The sequence below is a fragment of the Triplophysa rosa genome, linkage group LG1 (genome assembly GCF_024868665.1).
Source record: "Triplophysa rosa linkage group LG1, Trosa_1v2, whole genome shotgun sequence".
NCBI lineage: Eukaryota > Metazoa > Chordata > Actinopteri > Cypriniformes > Nemacheilidae > Triplophysa > Triplophysa rosa.
The window spans coordinates 30,899,858-30,915,945 of record NC_079890.1 but is presented as its reverse complement, the minus strand read 5'-3'; the positions used below and the strand labels follow the sequence as shown (position 1 = coordinate 30,915,945).

General features: G+C 39.5%; 2 protein-coding genes across 3 annotated transcripts; one reads left to right on the top strand and one right to left on the bottom strand.

Annotated features, from left to right (window-relative positions):
- Positions 1 to 2,317: 2,317 nt before the first annotated feature.
- On the bottom strand, positions 2,318 to 8,513 carry plaa (phospholipase A2-activating protein). The gene is made up of 14 exons (XM_057337021.1): positions 8,287 to 8,513; positions 7,679 to 7,872; positions 7,483 to 7,583; positions 7,078 to 7,198; positions 6,760 to 6,927; positions 6,025 to 6,160; positions 5,736 to 5,905; positions 5,497 to 5,648; positions 4,784 to 5,003; positions 4,489 to 4,554; positions 4,340 to 4,411; positions 4,090 to 4,191; positions 3,226 to 3,393; positions 2,318 to 3,091 (listed from the first exon to the last, which is right to left on the bottom strand). Exons 1-14 carry the CDS (start codon positions 8,433 to 8,435, stop codon positions 2,520 to 2,522), a joined length of 2,391 nt encoding a protein of 796 aa, XP_057193004.1. The 5' UTR covers positions 8,436 to 8,513; the 3' UTR covers positions 2,318 to 2,519.
- Positions 8,514 to 8,731: 218 nt separating this feature from the next.
- Positions 8,732 to 13,437, top strand: smim20 (small integral membrane protein 20). 2 transcript variants are annotated; one of them, XM_057339064.1, is made up of 4 exons: positions 8,732 to 8,893; positions 12,215 to 12,271; positions 12,421 to 12,504; positions 13,124 to 13,437. In XM_057339064.1, the coding sequence occupies exons 1-3, from the start codon at positions 8,785 to 8,787 to the stop codon at positions 12,459 to 12,461; spliced, it is 207 nt and encodes a 68-aa protein (XP_057195047.1). In that variant the 5' UTR covers positions 8,732 to 8,784; the 3' UTR covers positions 12,462 to 12,504; positions 13,124 to 13,437. The 2 variants fall into 2 exon arrangements, with proteins under 2 accessions (XP_057195047.1, XP_057195040.1); XM_057339057.1 differs by lacking the exon at positions 13,124 to 13,437 and having other exon boundaries at positions 12,421 to 12,754.
- The last annotated feature ends 2,651 nt before the right edge of the window (positions 13,438 to 16,088 follow it).

The window sequence follows — 16,088 nt, the reverse complement described above, 5'->3', positions numbered from 1 at the left end:
ACAAAACTGATATTGACCCTTTTTATTTATATGTTCCTTTGAATCACTTAATGTGTCGCCTGTCATATTCGGTTGTTTAGTCTGACGTCACGCATCACCATATATGGAAGGTTATATACTGTTTCCGGGTCCAACGCTCAACAAGATGCTATAGAGGGTATGCATTGACGTCACTTTCCCACGTGAACACACCGGGACATGCTCCCTTGAGTGGTAAAACTAAGTCAGAATGGCTGTATTCAATAGGAGGAACAAAAACCGGGACTAAAACCAAGAATACTGTTTAACTATTGACGGATGTTCCATAAAACCCTCGTCGTCAGCAAAGAATCTTGGCGTTCTATTCGATAGTAATCTGTCATTTGAGAGCCACGTCGCCAACACCTGTAAAATTGCGTTTTTCCATTTTAAGAATATATCTAAACTACGTCATATGCTGTCAATCTCAGATGCAGAGAAGTTAATTCATGCATTCATGACATCAAGACTAGATTACTGTAATGCACTGTTAGGTGGTTGCCCTGCAGGCTTATTACAAAAACTCCAATTGGTCCAAAACGCGGCAGCTCGAGTTCTTACACGTACAAAAAAGTATGAACATATTAGCCCGGTTCTGTCAACCTTGCACTGGTTACCTATAAAGCATCGCGTTAACTTTAAAATCTTGCTTATTACCTATAAAGCCTTACATGGTTTAGCTCCTCAGTACTTGAATGAACTCCTTTTGTATTACAGTCCTTCACGTGCATTACGCTCTCAGGCGTCCTGTCAGTTGGTAATACCTAGAATTTCAAAATCAAGTGCAGGTGGTAGATCCTTTTCCTATCTAGCGCCTAAACTTTGGAATAGTCTTCCCTGCACTGTCCGGGAGGCAGACACACTCTGTCAGTTTAAATCTAGACTAAAGACGCATCTTTTTAATCTTGCATACACTACTCTTCCATAATATAAATCTTCAGAGGGTTTAGGCTGCATTAGTTAGATCAACCGGAACCAAAAACACAACTGATGTACTTGTTGCATCAAAGAGTACAGAACAGTACTCTACTCTCAGCCAGTCTTGTCTCATTGTTCCAAGGTTACCACAGCGAGCAGGATGCAGTTCATGGCCTGACCTGATGGTAGAGCGGAGAATGGGAAGTGGGGACCTGACAAGAGCTGAGATGATAGAGCTGGATAAAGAAGGACGCGGTCACTTGACACGTCTTCACCACAAAATTTCAAATGCTATTAGATTATTAATGATAATCTTAAACTATAATTTATTTTATTATTAAGTTTATTTATTTTATTTAGCCTTGTTGTGCAAGCTCTCTGGAGCTTGTGCAGAGGCAGCAGCTTTTGCCAGAGGGGAACTGGAATCCCCTGGTTGGGCCTGGGTTCTCCTGAGGTTTTTTTTCTCGATTAGAGTTTTGGGTTCCTCGCCACCGTTTGCATACTGTTTTTGCACTATCTGCCTGACCGGGGGGGCTGCTTTAGAATCTTAAAGTTTTACTTAATTAATATTGCATATAGGAATTTATTATCTGTTATATTTGACCTGTGCTTCTCTCTCCTTTATCCTAAATGTGTGCTCTCACTGAGCGTGTGTGTGTGTGCGTACTTGTCTGTGTACGTACGTACGTGTGTGTGTGTGTGTCTCTGTGTCTGTGTGTGTTGGTGTGTGTGCGTGTTGTGTGTGTGGAGTGTTTTGTGTGTGGGTGTGTCTGTCTTCTGTGTTTTCAACCTTTTCTTGTTTTTGCAGGTACAACTTTGATTGTTTTGCTTGTAGTCAATGTGTCTCATGTACAGCTGCTTTGTAACAATGAAAATTGTAAAAGCGCTATATAAATAAAGTTGAGTTGAGTTAAAACACGCAATTATTTGCTGAAACTACAAGCAGCTGGACTCGACGGTGATCCTTACGACTACCTTATGACTTACAAAGGAATCAGGTGTTCTTAGACACTCAAATGTTGTGCGGAATTGCGTTTCCTGATATTGTAATCATTCATTTTGGCCAGTGTTTTACCACTCAAGCAGGCGCGTTCCGGCGTGTTCACGCGGGAAAGTGACGACACGTGCATACCCTCTATAGGCAAACAACAAAAAATGCTAACATACGCTCATGGCGAGCTGTAAAACTATCGGAAAACCACGACCCTAACCTTTATCTTCGTAACGATCCAGTCTATAATACGAATTAATTTTTAAAAATCTTATTAAATATCCAAAAATGTGTCACATTATCAAAGTAAAATGGGTTGTGAATGACTTTTTATGTTGACGATAGTGTGTTAACGTTCAGTGTTGCTTTCATACTGTACATCAACAACACTCATTTCTTTATGAAAGATTTTGATTAATCACCAGTGTTTATTCACATCATGCATTCATTCATATCCGTTCATCATCAAATGTGAAAATTTAAATACAAACTAATGAAGAGGTGGTTTAAGAGAGGAGCGACAGATCTCGTAAAAGGTATGGAGATGGTAAGAAATTGGTTACATCTGGATCATTTGACCTTCATTGTGACATCACTGGAGTTCATCAAGCACCAGTCGACAGCACTCCCCCACTTTAACTGGATCAGAGACACTAGCGTATTTCGAAATCTGAGAATTGACACCTAGAGATCGTGCGAGGTCCTTTGCTGTGCCGTCTCCAGCCACTGTGGTCCCCAGTGCCACCAGCAGCCTGAAGACAGCCTCTCTGTCCAGTACTACCTCTAAGATAGTGCTGGCCACTGACAAGCACTGTGCCTTAGCTTCAATCTCAGCCGGTTGACCGTACAACCTTCCGGCGTAGTTTAGCACCAAGGTAGCCAGCGCAACATGGATGTTCTTGTTGCAGACAGCCCGAAGGTCGCCAACCCGGGAGAGGACTGCGTCGCGTTGACCCAAGAGGAGGGCACGCCCGTGAGACCCTGAGAAACAGTTACACAGCGTGCGCAGTGCAAGCATTTGGTTTGCAGGCCTGCCCTCGGGTGACATGAGACCCAGGAGATGGTTACAAAGACTGGCACCCTCGGTCCCACCGCAGAGCTGGGCATTGACCTCAGGATGGCGCACAGCCAAACGCAGGATGTCCAATACAGGAAACACAATATCTGAGAATTGAAAATGACAAGTTGAGGGGTCTTAATTTGCTTTAATGTTTTTCTTAAGTATAGTGAATAATGAATTCATTTAATGAAATAAACAGCTTTGTCGTGACATCTGCTGTTCAGATTCAGTGTCTTACCTTCTGGCCAGTGGCTGGCTCTCCAGAGAACATTGATCTGCTCTGCGGTGGGCTGTTCCTTCCTCTTCAGATCGGTAACTACAAACAACAGCTTCTCCAGACTGTCCAGTGCTGCCTCGCTCAGCTTGTGATCTTGAGGAGCGGTGTTGTTTAGCTCCTGAAGCTTACCTACACATGACATTAGGGCAAATGTCATAGAGCAATACATGAGAGAGAATCCTCAACAAGTATAACTTTACTGAATAAGCAGGTTCCTCTTTACAGGTGGGTCAGGGTAGTGCCACCCAATCACAAGCTTAGAAACCTAAACCTTTTGGTTTTTTTTGGGTTCACCCAAAAAATAAAATTCTGTCATCATTTACTTTACCTTTTGTCATTTCGAAACCTGTATTACTTTCTTTCTTTGCAGAACACAAAAGAAGATATTTTAAAGAATGTTGGTCAGTGGTTCTCAAACTGGGGGCGCCAAGATGGATCCATGGGGCCAGAGATTTTGTGGCATTTTATAAAATACAGCAATATTTCATAACTTTTTTGCAATCAAAAATCTTAAAATAACACCACCAACCAAAAGAATTGATGTTCCAGCATTGTATAACTGAATGTTTTTGGTTTATTAAGATGCTAAGTTTAAGATTCTAAGTCTTTATTTGGGAGAACGCAAACACAAAATCTGTGTAGATTCACCCTACACAAAGGGGGCCTTACAACGAAAAACCAATGATGCTGGTAACAGAAAACTGATGGTACTCACTGACTAGCATCTATGTTCTGCAGAAGAAAGTCATACTGGTAACAGAATTATCATTTTTGGGTGAACTATCCCATTAAATCGTTATATTCTGCTATAAAAGTGTCGCTTACTGAGAATCTGAGTGGCATTGGCCTGTTCAAACATAACGCCATCCGTACTGGGGAAGTAGATGTTTGTTGTAGCTTTCTGGAGGGAGGAATAGGCACTACCACCTAAAGTGGATTGAGAGAGATAACAGTGTATATAGTAACTATACATACAGTCAGGGGGGCTACAAGTTTGCATATAGTTACATAAAGGGTGACCAATAATAATGATTTATATATATGCACATATGCACATTACTATATGATGTTTTACCAGTAAAAGGATCAGCTACTCCGGAAGGCGCTGTGCCTGTGGATCCTGACCCAGGTATATATCTGCCCCCTCCTGCACAAAACCACTCGCTCTAAGACTACAAACATTTGGTCAAATTTTTTAGTAATATCATGCAAGCAACAGCGTACCTGTGAATGGATCTGCTCCAGATCCCTGGCTGTCGCTTCCTGACCCTGGGATGTACCGCCCAGCACCTGAGAACAGAAGATATACAGTAGCATTCACACCACTAAACACACCACATTCGACGGACTAAATGACAGTAACCCCAGCAGAAATATTTATTGCATTTACATTTGTGATTCTTTTATCCAGTGACTTTCAAGGTGCGCATTTGATCAGTTCATCCATTCCCTTGGAATCAAACCTATGATTTTATTATGTTTAAGCTACATGTTTTTAAATGCAATGTGAGTAATTCACCTGTGAAGGGGTCTGTGGAAGTTGAAGGTGCTTGTCCCAGTGTGTGGCCTTTAGTGTTTTCAATGATGAAGTTTGCAACCTGATCCAGGAACATGGGACTCAGGTCATTCTTCTGTAGAAAGTTGTGCGCGGTCAGCCAGGGGTCTTCCATCAAATTGTAAGGCAGCTTCAAGGCTGGACCGCCTTCATTTACATCGATGGTGAAGACGAAGTCATACTCCTTTATATAGAGGGAAATTACTTGGGCTGTTACACGACATGAGCAAATTCAATGCTGAACATTACATTGTAGGTCACAGCTTAGAAATGGTTTCAACTGGGTCAAATGAAAAGTGACAGTCCACCCAAAATGAAAATCCTGTCATCATTTACTCTCCATCTTATTATTTCAAACCTGTATGACTTTCTTTCTGCTGCAGAACACAAAAGAAGATGTTTTAAAGAAAGTTGGCAACCGAACAGCGCCAGCACTCATTCACTTCTATTGTAGGGACACGAAACCAATGCAAGAGAATAGGTGCCGGTAACCAACATTCTTCAAAATGTATTCTGTTGTGTTCTGCGGAAGAAAGAAAGCCATACAGGTTTGAAATGACAAGAGGGTGAATAAATGATTACTTTTCATTTTGGGGTGAACTATCACTTTAAGAGAAACGGTGGATATAAAGTGGCGCATGAATTCTTCTGAGGTCTTGCCAGACAAAGCGTCTCACCTTGCCCTCGTACATCACTCGCTTTGAGCTCTGCTGAGAAGACCCGCCCACTACATCTCCGATCTTCACCCAGCGCTCATCGCTCATGCTCCACTGATACGCCTCAACATTTGAATCCTCCTTTATGAGTCGTGTTTGCCCGTCACGATTCCCTACAGACATAATGTAATAATATAGTGAGAAAATTCTTATTTCCCACGCACAGTACCAACCCTAATCAATCACACAAATCTCTTTACCTGGTTCATTCAGGTGCTCTTTGCCAGGTAAGTCTTCTATCTTAATGTCACCCAAGTCTCCGGTCTTGGGGTCAATGATGGCTTTGGAGAGCTCATCTTCGAAAGCCTGCAGGTCCTGAGTGCTTGCAATACGCTCCTTGCTTTCAGTAAACACGCGGATCGCACCATCGCTGGAGACAAGTAATGGTCACGTAAACCTCTAATAAATAGCAACGTGTTTACATTGTTAACTAACCGTGGTTGTTAACATGGATTAACCAATGAGATGCAATGGAAAAGACATGCACACCTGGCTCCAACAGCAATGTCTCCATTAGGCAGAAGACAGCAACACCACACGGACTGAGCAGGTAGGCGGATAGTCTGACAACATTCCCCCTTCCTCCAGACTCTGACTGTTCTGTCCTCTCCTGTGCTTATGAAGTCTAGAATAAAGGAATGAAAAGTCAAATATTAGATCTTAATATAAATGTTTATATTGCCAATCTACCTAAATGAGTAACTACAGGGATAGTTCACCCAAAAATGAAAATTCTGTTATTACTTATTCATCCTCATGTCATTTCAAACCAGTATGACTTTCTTTCTTCTGCAGAACACAAAAGAAGATATTTGGAAGAAAGTTGGTAACCGAACAGCGATGGCACCCTTTCACTTCTATTGTATGGATACAAAACCAATGCAAATGAATTGGCGCCGTTTTTATTCGGTTAATAATATTCTTTAAAATATCTTCTTTGGTGTTATGCAGAAGATAGAAAGACATACAGGTTTGAAATGACCAGAGGGTGAGTAAATGATGACAGGATTTTGATTTTTTGGTGAACTATCACTGACTATTGACATGCTTCAAAGCATTTGACAACCAGAAAGTGTCCAAATACTTGATAACGTTGCACATCATGTCATATCAACAAAAATGAGATTTTTTCTGTTTTGATATTTTAAGCTTTTGATTTCTCACGCAAAGACTTTAATTTCCCAAATATTCTTTGAAGCATGTAAGAAAAATAAAGGCAAGTACCTTGTCCATTAGGGAAGACAGCAATGCTGTAGATATAGTTAGTGTGACCGTAGTAAACCTGCACACATTCCCCATTCACCATCCACCGTCGAATGCTCGCATCATTGCTGCAGGATAGAAACTCCACCTCATTTATCACCGCCAGACCTCGCACACAATCCTCATGACCTGCAGGACACAAGCGACACATTTTACCAAGTCCAGAGACATTGCTATCATAACCACTATGAATGGTGACCCCTACCAGACATCTGTAACCATCCATAATAAAGAACATATTTTGAAAAAGCATTAGAGATGTCAGATGGCCCACTGTACCAGTGTACGTGTTTTCACAGCGTCCGGCTTTCCACAACTTGATCGTCTTGTCAGCTGATCCCGAAAGCATTAAGCCCTGCTCCGGCAAAATAACCACAGCCCATACAGCTGCTGTGTGTCCCTGAAGAACACAAATTACAGGGAAAGAATAGCAGTCAGCACTTTAGTGTGTAGGCTCAGGGGTTAGAGCGTGGCGCTAGCAACGCCAAAGTCATGGGTTCGATCCCAGGGATTGCACATACTTATAAACAAATGTGTAGCGTAATGCAATGTAAGTCGCTTTGGATAAAAGCGTCTGCCAAATGCATAAATGTAAATGTCTGATCTCCCTCTTAAAGGGCCAGCTCAGAAAAAAACACATTGTGAATATTAAAGAAATCGATATCCTGAACAGTGTCCGTTTACCTGTAAGGTCATCATGCACTTTTCACTGAGCCAGACTTTGGCTGTCGTGTCCCACGAGCCGCTCAGTAATGTTCCAAACTTGCCAGCGGAGAGTGTGCAAACTGTGGGCGCAAAGAAACAGCACAAATGACAAATGTATCTTACATTTTCATATGCCATGTAGATGACAGGTGATGTTATTTGTTGTGGACAGTACCTGTGTTTTTGTGACCCTTGAGCGTAAACAGAGGGTCCGGTCGGTCTAATGAAAACACACAGATGTTGTTGTCGTGTCCTCCGGTGGCAATGAGTCCTCTGGGATATGTTTCATTGGGAGCGATGATACACACACAAGACACAAAGTTGGCATGGCCATTCATACACTGCATCTCCATAAAGCCCTTGTTTCCACTGCAGAAAAGAAAACATGAGAAAATATGTATCAGCTTTTTTAACATTGTTTATGTAATTGATAATATAAGTAAATTATGAATTAGTAACTTATGATTGTTTATTTATTTAAAAACGGAACCAATATTTTGTACACGATTGCTGTACGTTAATCGTAAGGGAACTGAGCTCAAGTGAATTTAACAGTTAAATGGAAGTGTTTTACAAATCGGTCGCTGTCAGGAAACAAAACTCTCAGTTTCGTTTCAGTTTTTCTTCTGAGTTTCGATTTCCTTAACTAACATATACCATTTCATTGACAAACTATGATGTACTTTAACCAGTCGCCTTAGCAACCGAGGCAAACTAAAGTCAACTAACTCAGACAAGTAACTAGAAGATCCGCGGTGTCTAGAGGAAGCTGATGAGATGTACCTTGAGTCTGGTACCCAGACTCGAGCGGTTCGGTCTCTGGACACGGACACGAAGGCTCCGTCGGGATATACGGTAGCGGCGAGACCGCGCACATCCATTTCATGCGCTGGGAGCGAGCAGCGCAGTCTGTATGTATTACTGCCAGCCATTATTATTGATGAAGAGTGGATGAAAGAGCGAGCGCTACACTGACACAGCAACACTACGCATACCGCATGACGGGAAAACACGCGACAAAATAAAAGTCCCCAATTTAAATACTATAATCCCACGTTGACATCTTACAGTATAACTTGAGAAATATATTTTATAATATTTTGTATTTTATTTAGTATTTGTTTATTTTTTTTTTAGAATTGTTCAAATACATTTTGCATGTAGAAAAATAACGATGACTAATATCAGACGATGGACTTGTATTTATTATTTGAACTTCACCCCGGAAATGCATGATGGAGTTGCTTTGTGTCCTTTTTCTATGGGGTGAAAATAACAAACATGTCCAGTAATAAGAGAATAGCACTCATTTTTGGAGGCTTCGTTACAGCCGTCGCAATGGCGTTTTATCCTATATTTTTCCATCCTCTCTCTCACGCAGAAGACTACAGTAAGTATTTCTCATTATTACTCTTTATTAGTAAAACTACTTTTATGTATGCGAACAATTATTGATTATGTGCTATTTTCCTTGTTAACCCTTTTGAAAAAAAAACAGCATATGCTGGGTTAGGTATGTTTTGATACTGGTTTGACCTTCTTAAACTAGCATAGGACCAGTTTAAACCAGCACACGACCAGCTTAAACCAGCAAACCAGTGGTTTGACCATCTTAAACCAGCTAAGGACCAGCACATGGCCATCTTAAACCAGCACACGACCATCTTAAACCATCTTATGACCATCTTAAACCAGCACGTGACCAGCTTAAACCAGCACAAACCAGCATCAAAACATACCAAACCAGCTGCCGGTTTTTCAACAGGGAATTTATTGCATTTGAAGCCAATACCCTGGCTGTTAGGAAAGCACATGCCCATGTCACATTTCACGCCAAAATAAAATAAATAAATGTATGCTAAACAGAAATAATAGAGTACTGTAAAGTGAAAATGTACTTTAAGAACTTACAAATCATAGTATAGCCTTTATTTTGTTGATTAAATGTCATTGTATAACAGTCAATTATTACATTGTATTCACATTTACATTTAGTCATTTAGCAGACGCTTTTATCCAAAGCGACTTACAGAGAGTTCAGGGAGCAATAAGCGATATGTCATACAGGAGCAATAACACAATACTGTGCCCTGCAAAAAGTATTCATCCCCCTTCATTTTTTTCACATTTTATGTTGCTGCCTTATCTTAAACTACTTTAAATAAATAAAAAAATACATTAATCTACACTCCATGCACAATAATGACAAAACAAAAAAAACAGGTTTGTGACAACTTTGCAAATGTATTAAAAATTAAAAACTGAAATTAGTACATTGCGTAAGTATTCATACCCTTTTCTGGGACACTTGAAATTTAGCTCAGAAGCATTAGTTTTGCTTGTTGATGTTTCTACACTTCGAGTGGAGTTAACCTGTGCCAAATTCAATTGAATAAGTATGATTTGGAGCAGCACATACCTCTCAATAAAAGGCGCAACAGCTGAAAATGCATATCAAAGTAAAAACCGACATGAGGTCAAAAGAACTGCCAGTAGAGCTCTGAGACAGGATTGTATCAAGACACAGAAAGGGGAAGACTTATGAAAAAAAATCTGCTGTATTAAAGGTTCACAGAAGCGTGTAGCCTCCATTAATCCTTAATGAAAGAGGTTTGGAACCACCAGATCTCTTACTTGAGCTGACCTCCTGTCCAAACTGAGCCATCGATGGAGAAGGGTCTTGGTTAGAGCGGTGACCAAGAAGCTGATGATCACTCTGAGCTCTATGATCATATATGGAGAAACTTACAGAAGGACAAACATCACTGCAACACTCCACCAATCTGGGCTTTATGGCCGAGTGGCCAGACTCAAGCCTTTGCTCAGTGAAGACACATGAAAACTTGAAATATGCAAAAGCGTACTTCAACGAATCTTTCAAACTGTCAGAAACAAGATTCTCTGGTCTGATGAATTTCAGTTTCATGCATCGTGTCTGGAGAAAACCAGGCACTGCTCAGCACCTGTACAATATCGTCTCAACAGTGAAGTGTAGTGGAAACGGCATCATGATGTGAGGGTGTTTTTCAGCTGCAGGGGCTGGGACATTTGCCAGAGTAGAAGAAAAGCTCAACGGCACAAAATACAGAGATAATGATCATGAAAACCTAGCCCAGAACATTCAGAACCTCGGACAGGGCAGAAGGTTCATTCTCCAACATGATAATGATCCTAAGCAAACAATACAAGAGTGGCTTATGGACAACTCTGTCAATGTCCTTGAGTGGCCCAGCTAGTGCTTGGGCTTGAACCCAACTGAACATTCTCTGCAGAAACCTTCAAATGTCTGATGATCTCCATCCAACCTGACAGAGTTTGAGAGAATCTGAGGAGAAGAATGGCAGAAATGTAGATGTGTAAAGCTTGTCACATCATACCCAAAAAGATTTGTGTCTGTAAAGGTGCTTTAACCATTTTCTGAGTTACGGGTATGAATACTTATGCAATGTACTTATTTTATTTTTTTATTTTTAATACATTTGCAAAGCTGTCACAAATCTGTTTTTTGTTTTGACATTATTGTGCATGGAGTGTAGATTAATATATATATATTTTTTAAGTAGTTTTAGATAAGGCAGCAGCATAACAAAATGTGAATAAAATGAAGGGGGATGAATACTTTTGCAAGGCACTGTAGGTGCTAATACAAAGTTACTAGTTTCAACAAAAGCCAGAACAATACCTGTTGAGAGAAAGAGAGAGGGTTAGTTTTTTTTCCCTTTTTTCTCTCATTTGTCTGTCAAGTGTTCACAGAAGAGGTGGGTTTTAAGTAGTTTTTTGAATGTTGTGAGATATGTGGTTGAGTTAGGAAGAATGTTCCACCAAAAAGGAGTTGATGAAGGTGTATTTATTTATTAATTGTAACAGTAAACATTGAATCTTTATAAGAATCTAATGTGTAACATAACTGTAATGAAAAACAAAATTTACACACAATAATAAACTACAAAAACTATACTATATAATAACTATAACTTTTATTCTTCTTTTACATTTTAGAATATTTAAAAAAATTGATTATTTTAGAATATTATAAAATATGAAAAACAGGGCAAGAAAAATCATCATTGACTCCACACACCCAGTACACAAACTTTATGAACTGTTGCCCTCTGGCCGGCGCTTTAGAGCACCAAACATCAAGACTTCCAGACACAGAAGCAGCTTCTTCCCCAGGCAATCTCCCTCCTAAACAGATAACTGCTTCTTAAGAGCAATATTCCACTTCCACTACTCCTATAGTGTGCACTATAGTGCCTTATTATACCTACATTTTATTTATACATGTATATAACACTACCTCTACTTACTACATTGTCCATTTGCACAAGTGTACATACAATCTGTTAATATGTATATTCTACTATATACTACCCTGTACAATGTCTCTTATATGTTATTATCCCCCATTTTCTGTAAAATAGTCTTTATTTTATATATGCATATTTTAGAATCTTTTAGACTGTAAATCTTATTATATTGTATTGTCGTTGTGTTGAATGTCTTTACTAGAAGCTTCCAACACCAAAGAAAATTCCTTGTGTGTGCAAGCACACTTGGCAATAAAGCTCTTCTGATTCTGATATATTATCATATTTTATATTTTAGATTAAATGTAACCTGGACATACTGTTCTGTTTTGAAGTGTTCAATTTCATCATTTTGCTTTTACTTGCATTTGCTTTGTCTGAATTTGTGTCATTTTTTACAGAGCAGGTCCAGAAGATGAATCGAACAGGAATCAATCAAGCAGATATGCAGCCTGTTGGTAAGTCATGTCACTCTCCTTTAAAGTGTCTCTGTATGATCATTCTGCATTTTATTTGATTTACATTGTTGTTTAACAGACATTAGCTTTGTACATGTATAAAATATATGGTTTATATAATTGTCATTTATGTGTTTTATTGGGATTAGGTGTGAAGATCTGGTCTGATCCCTTCAAGCCAAAATCATGATACCAGTAATACATGTATAGATGGAAACTGGATCAATGAAAATGTGAGGATTCACATGTCATTCACTGCGGGGGAAATATTTTGCATGACACATGCAAACAATAACTCCCTATTACAATAACTACCATACACTAAGTTGTGTGCGTTGAATAAAAGTATAATGATTAAAGCGAGAAAAGTTCATCAACAAAATAAAAAAATCTTCATGCTTATTTAATCAGTCAGCACTTAACATTTTTGTGTTTATTAAATGTTATGTATTTATGGATAATAAAAATGCATTTTGAAATCTTCCCACTGTTTATATGTATTGTACTAATATTGTCCACTAGATGGCGCACATCACGTTTTAGAACAGTGGGCCCTGTGAACAGTGGTAACAATATGGTTGAAAATATTCATAATAGCTATAACAGGGTCATAGCATGAGACAATTGGGCATGCTCTGTGTTTACATTCCTGTTGCTTACACAAGTGCGAAACGTTTCAAATATATCTTACACCACAGCTATTAGTCGCCCTGTTTGTACATTGGAGACCTCTGTTTATAATACATTTTTACTTTATTGTAACATCATGTAAACTCAGTTCTGCTTTTGTAATATCTTTGTTGCTCTTACCTGATCTTGATTAGATTTCCTGTGTTATTTTGGCTCTGACAGTTGGACGAGGCCTTTGGCCCTCAAAAGTTGCTAAACGAAATCTGTAACCTGAGAGCAGCACACCTCAACCAGAATGCTGTGCCAACTAACCAGTCTGGTTGTCATGGCAACAGGACTGGGCCAGCACCTGTGCATCGAAGCCCAAACCCTGCCCCTTTTTTTACTGAAGTGCTTTGTGTGCGAGGGTCCAGTGAATAAGGTCAACACAGACTAAACCTGAAGTTAAGGATGTGGTCTTTATTAAAAAATATTATGCAAAAGCTCAAACACTAAAACAGTTTTCAGTGCATAATTTTCCCCATACGATTTTTGGACACACTGTAAAACTTTGCTGTAATTTCGCAGCAGGTTTGCCAGTAACTTACTGTAGATTTAATGTACAATTTTGTTTTAAGCATAAACTTTTACCTAGTTTATACATTTTTCTTTCATAAAACAAGATTTTATTTCTTGGGTCACTTTTCTTGTTATGTAAATGTATCATAATTTAAGAAGTTTTAAATATTTTTACAGTAAACAAGAGAAAAATTCTCAGGAAGAACGTCATTTTTTGCAGGTGTTGCTGTGCTAATGCCAGTCTCTTGCTCATTTTAAATTTCAAAAGTCAAAGTTTTAATTTTGATTCAAGTAATTGAAAACAGTACTAATTGGAAAGTATATTAAGTAGCAATTAAATCTACAGTAAATTACTGGCAAACCTGCTGCAAAAACTACAGCAAAGTTTTACAGTGCACTTAACATGATAGTTCACCCAAAAATGAAAATTCTTTCATCATTTACTCTCCCTCGTCATTTCAAACCTGTATCCCTGACTTTCATCATGCACAAAAGAAGATATTTTGAAGAAATTTGGTAACCGAACAACGGCAGCACTTCTATTGTATAGACACAAAACCAATGTAAGTCAATGGGTGCCATCACTGTTTGGTTAACAATATTCTTCAAAATATCTTCTTTTGTGTTCTGCGGAAGAGAGAAAGTCATACAGGTTTGAAATGACAAGAGGGTGAGTAAATGATGTGCAAATAAGTGCACCAGGAAAACTGTATGAACTTTGCATTACTTTATTTAGGTGTTAATAGATACATACAGCATGTGTCAAGGAAATGTCTTACACTGTACTTAAGTTGCACGTGGAGATTTGTCAATGACATTTTTCCAGTTAGAATTAATGCAGGCGAGGAAGGAAAAGAGAAAGAAAAAGCATAAGGGGGTTTACTAAAGGATGCAGAGTAGTCCGTCCCGTGAGACCTGCTGCATATCAAAGGACTGACATAATATCTCCTCACCACCACAAAGAGCACATTACAAACCCTCAGCAGAGAGCCTGCCAGTGCAGCAGCTGCCAAATGCAGAAACACTTCATCACCCCCACCTCCATCAACTCAACCAACTCCATTGTTTATGGGATGTTGTTATTGTTGGTCACCGTTCAAAAAAAACAAAAGGAAAACCTTAAGGGCCCCGGCCGTGCGGACGACCTGAAGCGAAGAGAGGAAAACGGGGAGACTGAGAGAAGCGCAAAATTCCTATCATTCCTCGTGCAGTGTTTTCCAGATTCCTGTACCGGCGACGAGGCCTTGGATGAGAGCGGAGGCTGCCGCCACGGGGAAATGACAAAAACGTAACCAACGGTTCAGAGACCAACATTCCTGAAGTTATCAGACATGCATCTGAACACAAAGCGATGAAATTACCTCACAAAAAGTATTTCTGTATCTTCTAATGACTTGTTGAGCATTTGTGCTTTCATCTTTCTAAAGGGCTAAAATGGTTCAGCTTTTTATCTGATTTAGCGGTGAAAGAGTTAAGCGCTCCCAGCAGGAGTCAGATGGCTGTTTCACAAGTCACTGTCTCTGTTAAGGCACTTATGTACAGCTGTCCACAGATTGTACCGCTGATATAAACTCTAGAGACAAATAATCTTGAAGCCTCTTTTACACTTTTCACTTATCAGTGGGATGGGGACTGACCCTCCAGCCAAAGCTGTTGGGAAATGGCAGAAATGATTTCCATCGGCAAGAATAAGCGCAAGACAAACCCGAAATCAGATGGACAGGGTAGATATGTGCGGCTGGCGTTTGTTTTTCATTAAGACACAAAGTATGTGATCAATGGTCTGGTGAAAACGAAAGCAAGTTTTTCTAATGAAAGCCAGAGGTTATATGACATGTTTTTACCGTTGGAATGTGTTACTGAAGTTTAATAATCTTCAACAGCTGCGATGAATCATATTGAATGCTCTTTGATTTTTGTTCGAAGAGGCCATTCATTTATTTATAATCTGTTTGCTTGTTCAATAACTCAATAAATAATAGCTTGTTTATTTGTTTTCCACGCATGCACACGTGATGCAGTTCTATTAAATGTCTCTATGTACTTCTTTCTCCTCAAGTAAGCACATGTACCCACATAGCTATTACACACTTCTCAAATTCTTCCCCAATGATATTACTCTCTGAACAATATAATTGCACCAGTAGTTTTACTCTTGGGTTACCAGGCTGAAGAAGTCTTGTGGAAACAGATAGCATAAGGATTTGGCGATATCTGGTAAAATGAGCTTTGGGAGGGAGGCCTTGCTAGTTCTGATGGCACAGATCAGACTTGAAGAGGCTTTTCGAGGACAGGAGGGATATCTTCCGCGAGGCAAACAAATGTGTGACTCATTAATGGAGAGCTATTGGGGAGTATGTGTGTGTTTGGAGATGTTTACAAATTGTGCTGGACCGTGGAGAAAAGCTGTTGTTGCTGTCTTTTTCTGCAGTGATTCTGGGGTCACTCACTTCTGTTTGTCATTTCGAAGTGTATATAAGTACTGGATGTTTGGAGATGTTTCATAAATATTTTTTTAGATTAGCTGTGGCACTAAGCGTCCTGAGAGGACCAGATTGGCTCAACCATTAGCGTGAGTTACAGCAGGATTTTCTGTTTGTCCGTCCAATGGTAGATTAAGGATAGTGAA